Genomic DNA, 17763 nt, shown 5'->3' with positions numbered 1-17763 from the left:
GGATCTGGAATGCACTGTCTGAGAGTGGAGTGGAGGTAATGGATCTGGAATGCACTGTCTGAGAGTGTGGTGGAGATAATGGATCTGGAATGCACTGTCTGAGAGTGTGGTGGAGATAATGGATCTGGAATGCACTGTCTGAGAATGTGGAGGAGATAATGGATCTGTAATGCACTGTCTGGGAGTGTGGTGGAGATAATGGATCTGGAATGCACTGTCTGAGAATGTGGAGGAGATAATGGATCTGGAATGCACTGTCTGAGAATATAGTGGAGATAATGGATCTGGAATGCACTGTCTGAGAGTGTGGTGGAGGTAATGGATCTGTAATGCACTGTCTGAGAGTGTGGTGGAAATAATGGATCTGGAATGCACTGTCTGAGAATGTGGAGGAGATAATGGATCTGGAATGCACTGTCTGGGAGTGTGGTGGAGATAATGGATCTGGAATGCACTGTCTGAGAATGTGGTGGGAACAATTGAGCTGGAATGCACTGTCTGGGAGTGTGGTGGAGATAATGGATCTGGAATGCACTGTCTGGGAGTGTGGTGGAGATAATGGACCTGGAATGCACTGTCTGAGAGTGTGGTGGAGATAATGGATCTGGAATGCACTGTCTGAGAGTGTGCAGGAGATAATGGATCTGGAATTCACTGTCTGAGGGTGTGGTGGAAATAATGGATCTGGAATGCACTGTCTGAGAGTGTGGTGGAGATAATGGATCTGGAATTCACTGTCTGAGAGTGTGGTGGAGATAATGGATCTGGAATGCACTGTTTGGGAGTGTGGTGGAGATAATGGATCTGGAATGCACTGTCTGAGAATGTGGAGGAGATAATGGATCTGGAATGCACTGTCTGAGAGTGTGGTGGAAACAAGGGATCTGGAATGCACTGTCTGAGAATGTGGAGGAGATAATGGATCTGGAATGCACTGTCTGAGAGTGTGGTGGAGATAATGGATCTGGAATGCACTGTCTGAGAGTGTGGTGGAAATAATGGATCTGGAATGCACTGTCTGAGAGTGTGGTGGAGATAATGGATCTGGAATGCACTGTCTGAGAGTGTGGTGGAGATAATGGATCTGGAATGCACTGTCTGGGAGTGTGGTGGAGATAATGGATCTGGAATGCACTGTCTGAGAGTGTGGTGGAGATAATGGATCTGGAATGCACTGTCTGAGAATGTGGAGGAGATAATGGATCTGGAATGCACTGTCTGAGAATGTGGAGGAGATAATGGATCTGGAATGCACTGTCTGAGAGTGTGGTGGAAACAAGGGATCTGGAATGCACTGTCTGAGAGTGTGGTGGAGATAATGGATCTGGAATGCACTGTCTGAGGGTGTGGTGGAGACAGGGATTTGGAATGCACTTGCTGAGAGGTGGTGCAGACAAGGTCACGTGTGGCCTTGAGAGGCGAATGGCATTATTACATGAAAAGCAATACATACACGTCTACCAGGAATGGGCAAGGGAGTGGCACCAGATGAATAGTTCCTTCAGAGGGCTAGCAGAGACAAGAAGGGCAGAATGGCTCTAACCATTCTATGATTCTATAAGGAATGAAGTCCAGGTGTGTCCTCCTCAGAATCACAAATACTCTTATCTTCTGAACAACTGCTCACATCGGTGTGCCCAGCTGTGCTGTGTTCTGTTGTTGCTGAACTTCCGACTCGAATCCAAATAGACTCCACCGGCGTAAATGGCGCAGTTACTGTCCCTCTGCGATCCAAAATGGATGGCGAACACTTGGGATAGTGAAGTCTCAGGTCAGGCACAGCTCTTTAAAATGCTACTCACCTGAAAACCACGAGTCTTGTATCACCGAGCCTGGGTGGCAAGAATATTTATCTTGCGATGTAAGATCACACACAAGTTGCTTGTATCCGATTTCTCACCCATTTATTGGTTACTAGTGCTGGTGGATTACATGGCTGCATCAGTTAATCCCGCACACACTGGAGTTTAGTTGCAGCAAACTGCACCCGAATAGCCTGGATTTAGTCAAATGGCCTGTGTCCGTTTAGAGATAAAACGACCTGTTTATTGGACAAAATAAACTTTACGTTTTCTGTATCTACTATGTTCCTTTTGTGGGGAACACAAATTGGATATAATTTGAATTGTTTTTTGGAGCAAGAAAGAGATGGATGAGGGGCTTTCCCCATCCAGTCTGCACATTGGCTTTGTAACTCTGAGAAAGGAATCTATATATATGTTTAAACCCTCAGCAGCCTGCCTGTTTAGATATCCAGTTTAACTTTAATCAGTTTGTCTCGTAGTGTTTTGCACCCGCTGCATTTCTACCTGGAAGCTACACATTGTCACTCAGAAATAATCGAGTGGTGAACCTTAAACCTAGGCCATTTAGTACTGGTGAGAGTGGGCAGCGGACCCGGAATGTTGTAGCAGCCAGGGGAGGGCCAACTCTAACCCCAGGTATGAGGATTGAGTGTGGATCCAGTTCTTCAGGAGGTGAAAGGTCTCACACACTGACTTCTGACTTACTTCCACCAGGAGTGAGTCTTTGAAGTTGCGCTTTGAAGTTTTACAGATGGCCCTTCTTGTGAATGTCACCAATTTTAAAAGATGCCCTGACCAGCCAATGTGGGAGGGACTTTTCCAATGAAACCCATTTCCTGAATCAAGAATAGCGAGTTTGAATGGTTAAAAAAAAGCCTGTTATTTCTGATTTCTGCCTTTGTAGTTTGTGAAAATTTATACCTGCATCAAGAGACAGAAAGATGCTTACCCCCCCCCCCCCCCCCCTCGTCTTCTTCAACCCCACAGCAGCTTGACTCAAAATGCAAAAGAACAAAAAGAGGCATGCAGCTGAAATGCGTGCTGAGTGGGATGGAGCGTTTCGACTCTGTTCCCCTCGCCTCGCTGCTGACGAGCTTCAATCACGCAGGTCTGTACGTCTCGGGCTGTGGGCGAGCTCCATGTTCACCAGCGGCACGCACCGTACAACGTGATTATCCAGCTCCGCTAACAGCCTCTTCCCGATTCCTGGCTGCACTCTCCCTCCTCACCCAGCACCCTCCATCCAGCTCACCCTCCTCCCCCCTAAAAAAACCCCTCTAACCACCCCCCCCCCCCCCCCCCTGTCTCAACCTCAGCGATTTCAGCCAAGGGAGAGCAAGGATTAGACTGGAGAGGGGGTGCGGAGCGGGGATGCTGCTGCTGCTGCTGCCTTCGAGGGTATCTCTCTCCCTCTGTCTCTCTTCCACCGGAGCGGTGACATCTTTCCAGCCTCCTCCAACCCCGGATCCAGCGGTGAGGCGGCGTCTGTCCACGTCCTGAACTTCTCCTTTCAGTGGTTGGGTTGTGTGTGTGTGTGTGTGAAACGTGGCCCATCCAGCTGTGTGTGTGTGTGTGTGTATCTGTGTGGATGCAAAGGAGGATCGACTTGGATGGAGAGAGCCCAGTGAAAATCCTCCAGCCTGAATCACAAATTGTGTTCAGCTTGTGGCTGCTGGTAGCAGCAGAAGAGCCTTCAGCCCGGGGTGCTGGTGCTGGGGGGAGCTGCCCATACCTTGCTGGCACAGTGGACAGAATGGATGGAGCCGGCCCGACAGCATCGAGCGCCTTCCCTTAATTGATCTCCAGGGAGCCGCCGTGAGTTACTTTTTAAAGCACCTGAGCCCACCCACCTCTCTCCAAAGCCCCTGGGCTTCCTCCACCGACTTTTCCATGGGCTTGTCCCGGCTCCCGGAGCCTTGAGAAAGGCGCTTTCGACTGGATCTCTTGACATAAGCACCGCCATCCCATCCCCGTGGGGGCCCTCCCCGGATTGCTCGTCCTGTGACAGAGAGAGAGAGAGAGAGGGTGGGATTGGGAGGGTCACCCCCCCCCCCCCCCACTACCCCCACTGAAGCCGGGCTTGCTGAGGCTGGGCTGAAGAACACAGCACCGAGACTAGCGCCTCCGAGCTGGATATGTTAACACCAACGTGAAGATGGATTTTGCTTATCTCCTCTTGTGGCTGCTAACAGTTCTACTCGAAGGCATCGCTGCCCAGGGAGTGTACGGTAAGTTTGCAGCGGCAACGATTTCCTTTTAATGATCAGCGTGAAAAATGTCCTTTTTTGTGTGTGTGACCACGCCGGGGTATCTTTAAAAACACTTGCAGCAATTTCACACTGCATTCTGCAACATAGAGGGGGATAAAACCCTGGGCGGGGAGGGAAGCTGCCCTATGCATGGGCGAATGCTGTGATCGTGTTTCTGATGTGCACCGTGTAGATTCTCATTGACGTATTGATTTCTGCATAGTTGTTCCGTTGTGGTAAATGCAAATACAGATCTTCAATGGGGAAAATATTGATGAGGCGTCGCTTAATCACTGGCCCATTGACGACTGGGCACAATGCAAACGTTTAGAAACTGCTGCCCATCAATAAACTGTGGATTTGGCCAGTGCTGTGCCTGGGAACTCTAATGCTCCGGAGTAGAAGCAGACATGTGTGTGCAGTGTATGTGATGTTGCACATCCTCCCTGTGCAGGGAGAGGTTTGAAAGAGCTGGAGTTTGCCACGTGATGATGTGAGCCCGTCCCCAAACTTGCGGGTGTGTTTGGAGTTGAGTGAATGACAGAGGGAGTTGAAGTGGATGGTGCACTCGCTGGGTACACCCACCCCCACACTCCCCCGTGCCACCCTGCTGTCCGAGGCGGGGTCTTTCTGCTTGACCTGCCCCTCTTGTGCCAAGTTTCTAAAGTGCGAGGTTAATTCAACTGGCACCAAACTAAATCGTCCTGTGTGAGCAACTCCACATGTCTTGGGAAGTAAATGGGATAATTAAAGAGAGGGATGGGGGAGGTATACGCCTATGTGTACCCAGATTTAAGCACCCCCCCCCCCCCCCCCCCCCCCCCCCCACATAGCCTCCCATCCCTCCTCTCTTCCCATCCCTCCACGGCCCCAGTCCACGGTCCCCACTCCCACGGTGTCCACCCCCCACTCCCATGGCCTCCACCAACCCCGGCCCCACCTCCACTCCCATGGCCTCCACCACTCCCATGGTCCCCAGTACCCCCGGCCCCACCTCCACTCCCACCCACCACCCCCGGCTCCACCTCCACTCCCATGGCCCCCAGCACCCCCGGCCCCACCTCCACTCCCACCCACCACCCCCGGCCCCACCTCCACTCCCATGGCCCCCAGCACCCTCGGCCCCACCTCCACTCCCATTGCCTCCACCACCCCCAGCCCCACCTCCACTCCCATGGCCTCCACCACTCCCATTGCCTCCACCACCCCCAGCCCCACCTCCACTCCCATGGCCTCCACCACTCCCATGGCCCCCAGCACCCCCGCCCCACCTCCACTCCCACCCACCACCCCCGGCCCCACCTCCACTCCCATTGCCTCCACCACCCCCAGCCCCACCTCCACTCCCATGGCCTCCACCACTCCCATGACCCCCAGCACCCCCGGCCCCATCTCCACTCCCTCCCACCACCCCGGCCCCACCTCCACTCCCATGGCCCCCAGCACCCCCGGCCCCACCTCCACTCCCACCCACCACCCCCGGCCCGACCTCCACTCCCAAGGCCTCCACCAACCCCGGCCCCATCTCCACTCCCATGGCCTCCACCACCCCCAGCCCCACCTCCACTCCCATGGCCTCCACCGCCCCCGGCCCCACCTCCACTCCCACCCACCACCCCCGGCCCGACCTCCACTCTCAAGGCCTCCACCAACCCCGGCCCCATCTCCACTCCCATGGCCTCCACCACCCCCAGCCCCACCTCCACTCCCATGGCCCCCAGTACCCCCGGCCCCACCTCCACTCCCACCCACCACCCCCACCTCCACTCCCATGGCCCCCAGCACTACCGGCCCCACCTCCACTCCCATTGCCTCCACCACCACCGAACCCACCTCCACTCCCATGGCCTCCACCACCCCCGGCCCCACCTCCATTCCCATCCCCCCCCCGGCCCCACCTCCACTCCCATGCCCCCCACCACCCCCGGCCCCACCTCCACCCCACCCCCGACCCCACCTCCACTCCCATGGCCTCCACCACCCCCAGCCCCACCTCCACTCCCATGGCCCCCAGCCCTACCTCCACTCCCACCCACCCCCACCACTCCCGATCCCCACCTCCACTCCCATGCCCCCCCCCCCCACCACTCCCGATCCCCACCTCCACTCCCATGCCCCCCACCAACTCACCACTCCCGATCCCCACCTCCACTCCCATGCCCCCACCCACCACCTCGGCCCCCACCCACCACCCCCGACTCCCATCTCCACTCCCATTGCCCCCCTCACACACAGATGGAGAAATGCCTGTCACCAACCGCAATGTGAATTGGGAGTAGACATGACTGTTGCCATTTATGCACATTGAACCGCCGATTTTGCTAATGATTTGACAGGAAAATCGCTGCCGCCTCCCCTTCCCCAACATCCTCAACTTGCTAAATGAACAGGCCCCGTGATCCATGTTCCATGCAATGGGTCTGTGGAAATAGCTGGTCTCGTTGAAAGAGATTGTCTAGCAATTATTTCCTCAAAGACAGTTTGTCCAATTGTTAAACTCCGTGAACGGTCGATTTGCAAAAGCGCTTTAATCCCTGTATGGTTAAAGCCACCCCCCCCCCCCCCCCCCCCCCGGCCCCCCACACACCAGAAATACCCTGAGATGTGCGATGGAGGTGTTGGGCTGAGTGCGTGGCGAGCCGAGTCCACCTTCACGTATATCCATATTTAAGGCGGTGCTGAGTGACAAGAGATAATGGACGTGACCGGTTAAGGCTGCAGCGAGCAAACACACGCGACCCGGCACTTCCAAAGCAGAGAGATGTTAAAAGTCGGTGTCTGGGCGAGGGGAGAATAAAGCTGCGAGAACTCCCGCCAGCAGTCGGCACCTATCTGATCTGATTCTGCAGCCGGCATGTTAACGAGTTGCCGCGGCCCCTGTGGTGAATAAGCAGATTAATGTCGGGTAATTGGTGGGTGCCATTGTGAAGCGATCAATGGGCCCGGCATTTCGAGCGGACTGGATCCATCCGTCCTGTGTCCTTTTTGTTTGCAAATCCCTGATCACAAACTGTCGTGAGCTTCTCTCCTAACGACGGCGCTGTGATCTACCCGAGGAGACTCTCTGTGGGCCTGTGCATTTCCACCGATCCGGACCAATCACAGGCTGCTGGCCCTCGTGAGTTGAGCAACGAGATGTCAGTGGTTATGTTAATTTCGCGCGAGTGAAACTGACATGTCTGTCCCCCCTGGTGACCAATCAATATTGAAGGATAATAGGGATATGAAATCTGTGAAGAAGCACAGTAGGAACTGTGCACATTTTAACCCCCCCCCCCCAACACATTGTAAGCACCTAAACAAATTGTACTGACATGAAAAATAATTCTTGAAATGATAAACCACGAAGTGATTCATTGTTTAAAGCTTGCACGTTTACTGGAGACTCCTTGCTTTGTAACTGTTAGAAATACCCGGTTCGGGAGTCGTGACAACAGACGTGTGTTTGGAAGAAAGATCAGAGTGCTGTACTTGTTTGCACAGAGACACGTATTCAATGCACAGGATTTCAGGTGTTGGCAGGTGTACCTGTTGTGTTAGCAGCAGAAGTGAGGATGACCACTGGCTTCTCCATCTGGATCTCTGATCAAGTCTATTTAAAGGGGGCGGCAGAGAGGTTCAAAATGACAAGTTGAGTGAGTGGGCAAATGAGTGGCAGAGGTGGTTATCCACTTTGGTAGCAAAAATGGGACGGCAGATTATTATCTGAATGGCCATAAATTAGGAGAGGGGAATGTGCAAGGAGACTTATATATCAGTGGCTGAAAGTAAGCATGCAGGTGCAGCAAGTGGGAAAGAAGGTAATTGGCCTTCATAGCGAGAGGATTTGAGTACAAGAGCAGGGATGTCTTGCTGCAATTATACAGGACCTTGATGAGGCCTCACCTGGAATATTGTGTGCAATTATGGTCTCCTTATCTAAGGAAGGATGTTCTAGCTGTAGAGGGAGTGCAGAGAAGGTTTACCAGACTGATTCCTGGGATGGTGGGATTGGCGTATGAGGAGAGATTGTGTCAGTTAGGATTGTATTTGCTGGAGTTCAGAAGAATGAGGGGGGAATCGCATGGAAACCTGTAAAATTCTAACTTGACTAGACAGGGTGGATACAGTCAGGATGTTGCCGATGATGGGGGTGTTCAGAACCAGGGGTCAAGTGTCTGAGGATACGGGGTAAACCATTTAGGACTGAGATGAGGGGGTATTTCTTCAACCCAGAGAATGGTGGGCCTGTGGAATTAACTACCACTGAAAACAGTTGAGGCCAAAACACTATGTTTTCAAGAAGCAGTTAGATATAGCACTTGGGGATTAGAGGCTATGGGGAGAAGGTTGGATCAAGCTATTGAGTTGGATGATCAACCATGAATGTAATGAATGGTGGTGCAGGCTCAAAGGGCTGAATTGCCTCCTCCTGCTCCTATTTTCTATGTTTCTATGGCCTTTCACCTGAGCAACATTATTAGCAAAACCATCAGGCATTTGTACACTGATTCATTGAGCTACTCTGCCCTAAAGAAAAAAGCCAAACAGAAGTTACAAATATAAATCACAAAATCCCAGGTTGCTTGAGCAGATGATAAGTCACCGACTGAAAAGTCACCGACCAATAACTCACCAATTGGAAAATTCCTGTGCTTTTATAGGAACTGACTCTGCCCACAAAAAAACTTCCACATGGTGAGAGTATCCTGAAATTGGCCACTTACTGCACCCTCTGGGAAAATCTGATGAGCCAGGTCTGTTGGAGGTTGTCAGATATCTTCAACTGAAGTAAGTCGTGGATTCAAGTTTAGTGACTGCACTGTTTGAAACTGGGCTCTGCAATACTTTCATTTCTGGATATCTGCCCAGAGGCACCTTTTGTTCTTGCCTTGAGCTCTATGTCCAAAAGGCCAGTCTGACACACGGTGCTGCAATCCCGACTATAGGCGGAGCAGGGAAGCAGGTCCCAAACCCACCCCAGCTGAAATGGGGATTGTGCTGTTGGCACCAATCTGATCCACACTGGATGTCCAGCCAACTGGCCCTCCAAGGAGTCCCAAGTTACTGTGGCAAAATCCAGTTTTACATGGACGTTGTAGCCTGGAATTATGGATTATGAATTATGGAGCTTTCAATTTCTTCCCATCACATGGCTAACCAGGAATTTCTGCCACACTCACCACCTGCCATTGACATATGTTGGAAGGATTCACACGTTAATACCCAACCTGCTTGGTCACATTATGAACGCACCTTCCTTGGCCACCAAGTCCTGGGGTGGGAGTCGTACCTTGAACAATTGGCTCTAAAGGCAGGGACACTGCCCACGGCGCCTCAGCACCACACTTCCTTCTCTCACCCACTAAAATGATTCAAAGCTTTCATTACCTTTTAGATTACTGCCAAATTTCAGAACAGTTTGTGTTGCAGAAGTAGAAATCCAATGAATGGCATCAAACATCTAATCTTAGGTTGCATTAACTACAGAGAGAGAGATTTATTCCATCCATTAAATTCAATCCTACTGCTGTAACCCATATATGGCATTCTATTTTTAGGTAACAGCTGGAAGTGGAGGTATTTAAGATAGTTAATTGCACAGAAAAGATGAATGTGATGAATTAACATAAAATTTATTTCAAAAGTAGGACAAAGGCCAGAAGTTCAAACTGGTAAAAGACAAATGTAAATTTCAGGACTTCAGGAAGATCTTTCCATCCAGAGTGATCAAAGCTGGAGTTAACTTCCAGATAGAGTAGCGATGATAAAAAACCTTTCATTCCCGAACCAATTGGATTCTGTAGTGGGAGGACGTCGTCTTGGTGGATTGCCATGAATATCCTAGAATCACCATTGCAACATGAAATCATGCCAGTCCATGCTGGTGTTTGTGATCTCCATGAGCCTCCTCCTACCCTTCGTCACCCTGCCCCATACGCATATCCTTTGTTTCCTTTATCCCTTATTATTCAACTAGTGTAACCTCAAATGCATCTATTTGCCTCAAGTATGGGCAGTGACTTCCACATAGGCCATGGACAGATTTTGACTGGAGCATTCTTGTGATGAAACTGTGCCTTTTTAAAGAGATGGTTCTAAATCGAAAAGTCCAGGCAATATTAGCTACTTTTAATATACCAAGGCCAGAGAGCAGTTCTAATTGCTTGCACATTTCAAGAACCATGTCAATGGCTCGCGTTAAAGAAAAAGAAAAATCATTGTTTTGCATCTGTAACATATATGACGCCTAATGTGTGATGAACATGTGCCTAGACACAAGGGCATGGGATTGATCATTACCAATGAAGCAATGGCACTTCGCACTGATCTCAAAGAGGGCTGCTCACTAAGATTTAGCAATCTCCATGGTGTAAACTTTACCTTCCCCAATGTCAGTTTGAATCTAGCAACATGTCAAGGGAACCTCTAGGCATCCAACAACAGTGATGTCATCAACATGGGTAATCAGCCAATTAAATTGAAATATTCTTACAGAAAATAAACTAGAAATAAAATGCGCTGATTTATCTTTCATTTTTAAATCAATTTTACAGAGACTGAAATAAATGACTGGGACATAGACATGGGAATAAGATAGAAGCTAAATTATTAGAAATAAACTTGTTCATCAAAGTATTTTTTAAAAATCTGTAAGTTTTTCAAGGTCAGGAAGGTCTTTCAGCAGTAATTATGTACTTGGTTCACTATTGAAAATCCATCTCATTTAACAATGTGTAACTTTTGTAAGGGTTTCTACTGCTAGGTTAAGCGTGTAAAAGGGGAAGTTCTCATCAGTTCAGTGATATCAAATTAATTGTGGTCTGTGGGGTCTTCAGTAACGCATCAATGGAAAAGCACAGAATCACTGACAGTATCTTCTGGATTTCCATGTTTAACTGCACATGTGCAGATTCCAGAGGCTGTTGTCAACCTTAGAGAAGTAACGATGATGAACGCTGGCAGTTTTGCCATCATCACTGCCGCAAAATCCCGGCCAAGATATGCAATCATCTTAATAGTTCTGTATTGTTTCTTTAGCAAAGGTTAGTTGGTGACCTGACTGATCTGTTTGTTATTCAGTGTCACAAATGGGGAAATTCAATTAATAATTTTTCCTTCATTAAATTTAGATGCAAATACTATCTAAGCACCAATGTAATTTCTTGCAAATGTTTTCAATAGTGGAAGGTTATGGAAATTTCAGTGCAGAAAGAGATCACTATGTTTGTGTTCTTGATGGTTCTACATTGAGGCCAACTACCCCAATTCTATTCCTAAGACTGGACTTTATGTTATGAAAGGAGAGCAACATTTATATAGATAGCCTCCTTCATAACTCAGGCTGTAAGCACTTTACAGCAAAGGAATTAACTTTGATAAGTCTCTATTGTAATATAGGAATCACAGCAGACAATTTGCGCACAGCAATGTGCTAATGATCAAATAATCTGTTTTACAGATGTTAGTTGAGGAATAAATATTCGCCCGGGGTCACCTGCTCTTTTACGAAATAATATCCATAGGATCTGGGAGGGAAGGTGGTTTTTAATATCCCCCAAAATGCAGCACCGCTGACAATACAGCATGTCAACAGTATTGCACTGAAGTGTTTGCCTAGATTATGTGGTCAAGTCTCCTGCAGAGTGGTGCTTGAACCTGTAATGCTCTGACTGAGTCAAGAGTACCATCCACTGAGTCATAGCTGTTGGTAATGTGTGCCTTTGAGGCATAATAATTAGGACTAAGGTACCGTGAAGTTGTAACCTTTTATTATATCAGAGTCATGCAGAGGGAAAAAGCAAATGGAAATAGGTCAAAACATGAATACATGAAATTTATATGGAGAGTTTAAGAAAAATTAAAAATCAATGAATTGCCATTATTGATTTCTTTCCCCATTAAACTGATTTACTATATTTAATGTACAATTACCAAAAATAATTGAATTGTAGAATGATACCACTCGGCCCATCATACCTGTGGAGGCTGTTTAGTAGAGCTATTTATTTAATTCCATTACCCTCTATAATTTTTCCCTTCAATTCACTTTTGAATGCACTCCCAATTTCCCTTCAGGCAGTTTATTCCAGATCACAGCCTTTCACTGTGTAAAACTTAAAAAAAACTGTTTCCTCATGTTGACGTCAGCTTGTCAATCACCTTAAATCTGTGTAATAATAATCTAATAATCTTTATTAGTGTCACAAGTAGGCTGATATTAACTCTGCAACAAAGTTACTGCGAAAATCCCCTAGTCGCCACTCTCCGGCGCCTGTTCAGGTATACTGAGGGAGAATCCAGAATGTCCAATTCACCGAACCAGCACATCTTTCGGGACTTGTAGGAGGAAACCGGAGCACCTGGAGGAAACCCACGCAGACACAGTGACCCAAGCCGGGGATTGAACCTGCGTCCCTGGCACTGTGAAGCAACAGTGCTAACCACTATGCTACCGTCCCTGTGATTACTGTCCCTTTTAACACTAGAAAACATTTTTCTCGATTTACTCTATCAAAATCGTAAATGCTTTTGAATCCCTTCATCAAACCTCCCCTTAAGCCTCTCTGCTCCATGAAGAACTTCTCGAGCCTCTGTCTTTCATCCCTGGTATCATTTGTGTAAATCTCCTTTGCCACTCTCCAGAGACTTCACATCTTTCCTAAATTATAGTGCACTAAATTGAACATGTACTTCAGCTGAGACCTAACCAGTATTTTATAAAGTTTACTATAACTTTGCACTCTATGCCTTTGTTAATAAAAGCAAGGCGTTTTTTTTAATCACTCTTCTCACCTTTTCCTACCGCATTTAAGGACTCGTGTGCACACAACCCTAGGCCTCTTTTAAAATAATACCATTTCATTCATACTCCTCACTTTTCAGACCAAAATGTATTATTTCACACTTCTCCGCATTAAATGTCTTCTTCCACAGGTCTGCCCATTTTACCAGCCTATGCCCACCTCATTATTTACTACATTTCCAAGCTATCATCATAAACATCAACAGTGCTAACCACTGTGCAAGGTAGCACAGTGGTTAGCACTGTGGCCTAACAGCACCAGGGTCCCAGGTTTGATTCCTGGCTGGGTCACTGTCTGTGCGAAGATTGCATGTTCTCCCCTGTATCTGCGTGTGTTTCCTACAGTGCTCCGGTTTCATCCCACAAGTCCCGAAAGACCTGCTTGTTAGGTGAATTGGACATTCTGAATTCTCCCACTGTGTACCCAAACAGGTGCTGGAATGTGGCGACCAGGGACTTTTCACAGTAACTTAATTGCAATGTAAGCCTACCAGTGTCAATAAAAAGATTATTATTACTATTATTTAAAAAATCTCTGAAACATATCCATTTTGTATCCAAATCCAGCATCTCAATGTATATCAGAAGCAGCAGTGGGCCTGATACTGTTGCTTGAGGGGAACCACTGTAAACAGCCTTCCAGGCTGAAAAGCAATGGCTCACTACAACTCCCAGCTTTTTGTCCCTTAGCCAACTTTGTATCCAGGCTGCCACTGTGACGATTTTGCATTCAAATCTTGTTTCCATACTGACCGCATTTCTGTTGTCTTACCTGCAATTGTTATTCAGGTAGTGGTGCTATGCAAACACTTTCTGCAATCAGTGGAATACAGACACTGTAAACACACTCTTGCAGTTATTCTGGCATCTGTGCGGATTGCATACTCAACAAATGAGTTCCAAATTGTAGTTCTAATTGATACAGAGTGTTGGCAGTTAAACACATACTATTCAGGTCTTGAATGCCTCTCCCAAGCCGCGGTTGAAAACTGCTATTATGTATCACCATAATCTCTTGCTCACCCCTTTTGTGTAAATGTTTCATGGTGTATTCATTCTACTTGCCTCTAATGTGTCGGAACATGAAGGGGAATGGTGCATCCTGTGTTTAGCTGGATTGCAGAGAAGCAAGTTGATGTTCTGGTTGGTGGGACCGCTCAGCAATAGGGTTTGTTCTGTGTCATGCAGTGGCCAGGGGAGGTTGCAATGCATTCTCACACAGTTTGTGGTCAATGTGATTGCTCACCATGCCAGATAGAAAGGAGTTTTTTTTCATTGCTGTCTGCCTGTTCGGGACTCAAGTCTATATTTCTTAGCCATTTAGTTACTATTGGGTTACTAGTCTGATGGGGAATGATGCCTTATGGTCAATCACAGGAATACAGGAAACATATAAACATATGACCAGATGTAAGCCATTCATTCCATCGAGCATGCTGCAATGCACTTACCAAATGGCTGAGGTAACTACAATACCATCTTCATATCTTTCTTCCATACACTTGATGTCCTTGCCCTGCAATAATCTATTGATCTCAATCTTGAAAGTTCCAGTTGTCCTAACATTCGCATCTTTTTGGGACAAAGAGACTCCCATATTTCTATTACTTTGTGTGTGGAAAAATATGCTCCCTGTTTTGCTCCTATATGACCTAGTTTTAATTTTAAGGACCTGTTCTCTTGTCTGGATCTTCCTGCTACTAGTTACTTTCTATAGACCATGTGGAATTCTTTTATTGATTGTAAACACTTTAATTGGGTCACACCTCAACCTTCTACACTCAAAGGAATAGAAGTCAAATTTATGTAACCAATCCATTAAATTGACCATTTTAAGCCCTAATATCATTATGCTACACCACTTAAAATGCCAATATATCTTTCCTGACATTTAGTGTGCAAACTGAAACACTATTCCAGATGTAGTCTGACCAAGTTCGTATGCAACTGAAGCATCACTTCCTCATTTTTATAATCTAATCCCCAAAAGCCAATATTCTAGTTATTCTTTTGATTACTTTTTGTACTCATGCTTTTAGTCAATTGTATATGTGTACATCTAAATTCCACTGATCCTCCACAGTTACAACTCATCAAAGAGCAAAGATACTGGGTGGGATTCTCCATTCCGCCGCACCCGTTTTCTGGTGCGGCGTGCCCCCGCCAGCAGCAGGATCCTCCATCCCACTAGCTGGCCAATGGGGTTTCCCATTGTGGTCACCCCACGCCGTCGGGAAATCCGCTGGCATGAGTGCGCTGCCGGCGATATGGAGTATCACGCCGATGGAGAACCCAACCCACTGATTTTCTTTGTCTTTCTCAGATACAGAGTGCAAGATCTCACATGAATTCCATCTGCCACAGTTTAGCACTCCCGCTATGTTCCTTTTTAACTTCAAAGTCCTAACTACACTACTTATTTTGCCCTTAATGAAGTGTCACCTACAAACATGGATATACAACGCACTATTTCTTCATCCAAGTCATTGATCTATTACGTGAAAATATGAAGCCCCTGTACAGATCTAAGAGGAACATCACCTGCCACATTTTGTTGATCAGAGACCAATCCTACATCCCTCTGCGTCATACTTATTTTCTGTATATTACCATCCCTCATGTACCACAAGGTTACCTCCAATTCTGTGTTGTTTTTGCTAATAGTCTCTTACTTGCAATCTTATCAAGTGCCTTCTTGAAGTCCAGTCCATGGAGATAACATCAGTAGACACTCATACTAAAACAAAATACCACGGATGTCCTGCAAGAGCCATCAGTCCACATCAACTGAAATTAGGGTCTGGTTAAGCACAGTGGGAAAAATAGCTGGCTTGCAGTGCAGAACAATGCCAGCAGCGCAGGCTCAATCCCCGTGTCGGCCTCCCCGAACAGGCGCCGGAATGTGGCGACTGGGGGCTTTTCACAGTAACTTCAGTGAAGCCTACTTGTGTCAATAAATGATTATTATATTATATTATTATAAGTAAGCAGATTCATAGTAGGTTGGGGTCCTGACTTTCAGATTTTTGTATTATAACCTCTGGCACAACTCCGACCCACCCATCTATTAGAATTAAGATTCAGACCCTATGGGTTGGGAAGAATGCATGGACCTTGACAAATGGTCAGTGGGTGTGGATGTCAAAAACCCAAACTTGGAAGGGCCATTTGAAATTGGGTCTAAGTTCAAACAGAACCCATTTGTGACTGTTGCAAAGGCCTTAGCCCACATTTGTCACAAGTTGGTAGAGTAGATGGAAACGATCTTGAAGGGAAGATAAAGTCTGTACAACAATCATTATCAGATTATTTTTAAAGCTTTGAAATCAAGCTGCAGCTGTCAGTGAGAATTATAAAAGCACATTAAGGGCCAATATTATTTCATTATGAATGTATGGCTGAGTTCCAAAAGCTAAAATTAATTCAGCAAGGATTTCCTAACTCACAATTTGATTGAAAGTTAAAGGAGTCTATTTCATCTGGAACATGAGTGTTTGTTGTTTTTATCAGAGATTAAACATTTGACATTTAAAAGCTTTGAATGTATTTCATGAATGAGAATTATTTTCCCTAGTCCGTATGTTGGAATAGGAGCTGTATTAGAGAGTAAGAAGTTTAGTTTCATTTCATCTCCACATGGCTCCTGAGGTCTATCCATAGGGGATACTGAATTAATGGCATGGGGGTGGATGAGGGACATGAATTGGCTTAGAGGGTATGATTATTGTGTTTCAATTTCCTCATTTATTTCTTTTAATGCTATGGGATGGAAACCATCAGATTCTTGAGGTTATGGACCAGGAAGAGAGGCATCGCAACTCGTTTATTTTTCTAACCACCTGTCTGTAGGCAGAGATATTTTAATTTTTGAAATAGACTGTGGTGTATTTCCCCAAACTCTCTGTGAAGTCAAATTCAAAGTGACTTGCAGCTAACTCTCGTTCAGGATAAATCACACATTCAATTTATTCATGCATTTAAACTCCGGGGATGGTTGTTGCAACTACATACGCAGGCACAGTAGGGAGATAGGAAAGAAAAGAGATTCACAACTTGGAATAACTTTTTAAAAAAAGAAACCAAAGAAATGGATAATAATTGAGGTGAATATCAGAGTCCAGTGAGGATTCCTTCAAGTTCAGGCAGGTTCAGTTAGCTGAAAGCAGAAGTTGAAGAATTCCTTTAAGGTTGGTGGCAATGCAGAAGGTGATGTTGTCTCTCAAAAAGTGACGACAGGAACCTTCTGGCGAATCAGGCTTTGAGGAGGTTTGGATTTGAGACAGGCTTGATTGTCAGCCTCGAGTCTGGCTTTGATATTGACAGACTAGATGCCTTAGTGTCCAGGAATGTAACATTAAAACTTTCCAAAAGCCAAATGTGGCGTTACTCATTAATAAGTGAGTTTCAGTCGAAGAATAAGTTTCTATGCCTCTGGTTAAAATCCATTGTTCAACTTAGGAGATAGTGGTGTTTATTAGTGCCTTCACATGTATGATGTGTTTTGATGACTCTCTTTGTTTTAAGTCCAGGCTGGGGAGATGGACTGTCTATTGCTTCCTTGTTTCATTGATTGTAATGGGTCTACTCAATGACGGGTGTGCGACTCCACAAAGATGAGGGTTATGCTACGTTCTGTAATTATTGTGGCTGTTTACAGAACTGTAGCTAACTTGTAACCGATGTGATCTGTAGTAGCCATGTTCTTGGTCCAGCCAAGTCTGTTTTTAAATAAGCAGAAAGTAAGGTGTAATTTAAACCATTTATAATCTCTTTCATGTCTTTCATGACACTATCGTAAGCACCACCGATTTTGTTTTCACATTTTGAGCATATATGTATTTCACTGTTCCTCCCCTTGATTAATTTTTAGGTTGCTTTTGAACTACTGGTAGTGTCTTCTCTTCTTCTGTGAAAATGGATACAA

The 17763-nt window shown here is 46.5% G+C and overlaps 1 protein-coding gene across 2 annotated transcripts in view; it reads left to right on the top strand.

Annotated features, from left to right (window-relative positions):
* The first annotated feature begins 2862 nt into the window (after nt 1-2862).
* Nucleotides 2863-17763, top strand: part of mdga2a (MAM domain containing glycosylphosphatidylinositol anchor 2a) — a 1064841-nt gene continuing 1049940 nt past the window's right edge. Inside the window, exon 1 of one of the 2 annotated variants that reach the window (XM_038776329.1) lies at nt 2863-4033. In XM_038776329.1, coding sequence (XP_038632257.1) covers nt 3961-4033 — 73 coding nt within the window. In that variant the 5' untranslated portion in view covers nt 2863-3960. The remainder of the gene's footprint in view (nt 4034-17763) is intronic. The other variant, XM_038776328.1, reaches the window with a different exon arrangement.

Source organism: Scyliorhinus canicula, chromosome 2 (assembly GCF_902713615.1).
Source record: "Scyliorhinus canicula chromosome 2, sScyCan1.1, whole genome shotgun sequence".
Classification (NCBI taxonomy): Eukaryota; Metazoa; Chordata; class Chondrichthyes; order Carcharhiniformes; family Scyliorhinidae; genus Scyliorhinus; species Scyliorhinus canicula.
This window is presented reverse-complemented; position numbering and strand designations above follow the sequence as displayed.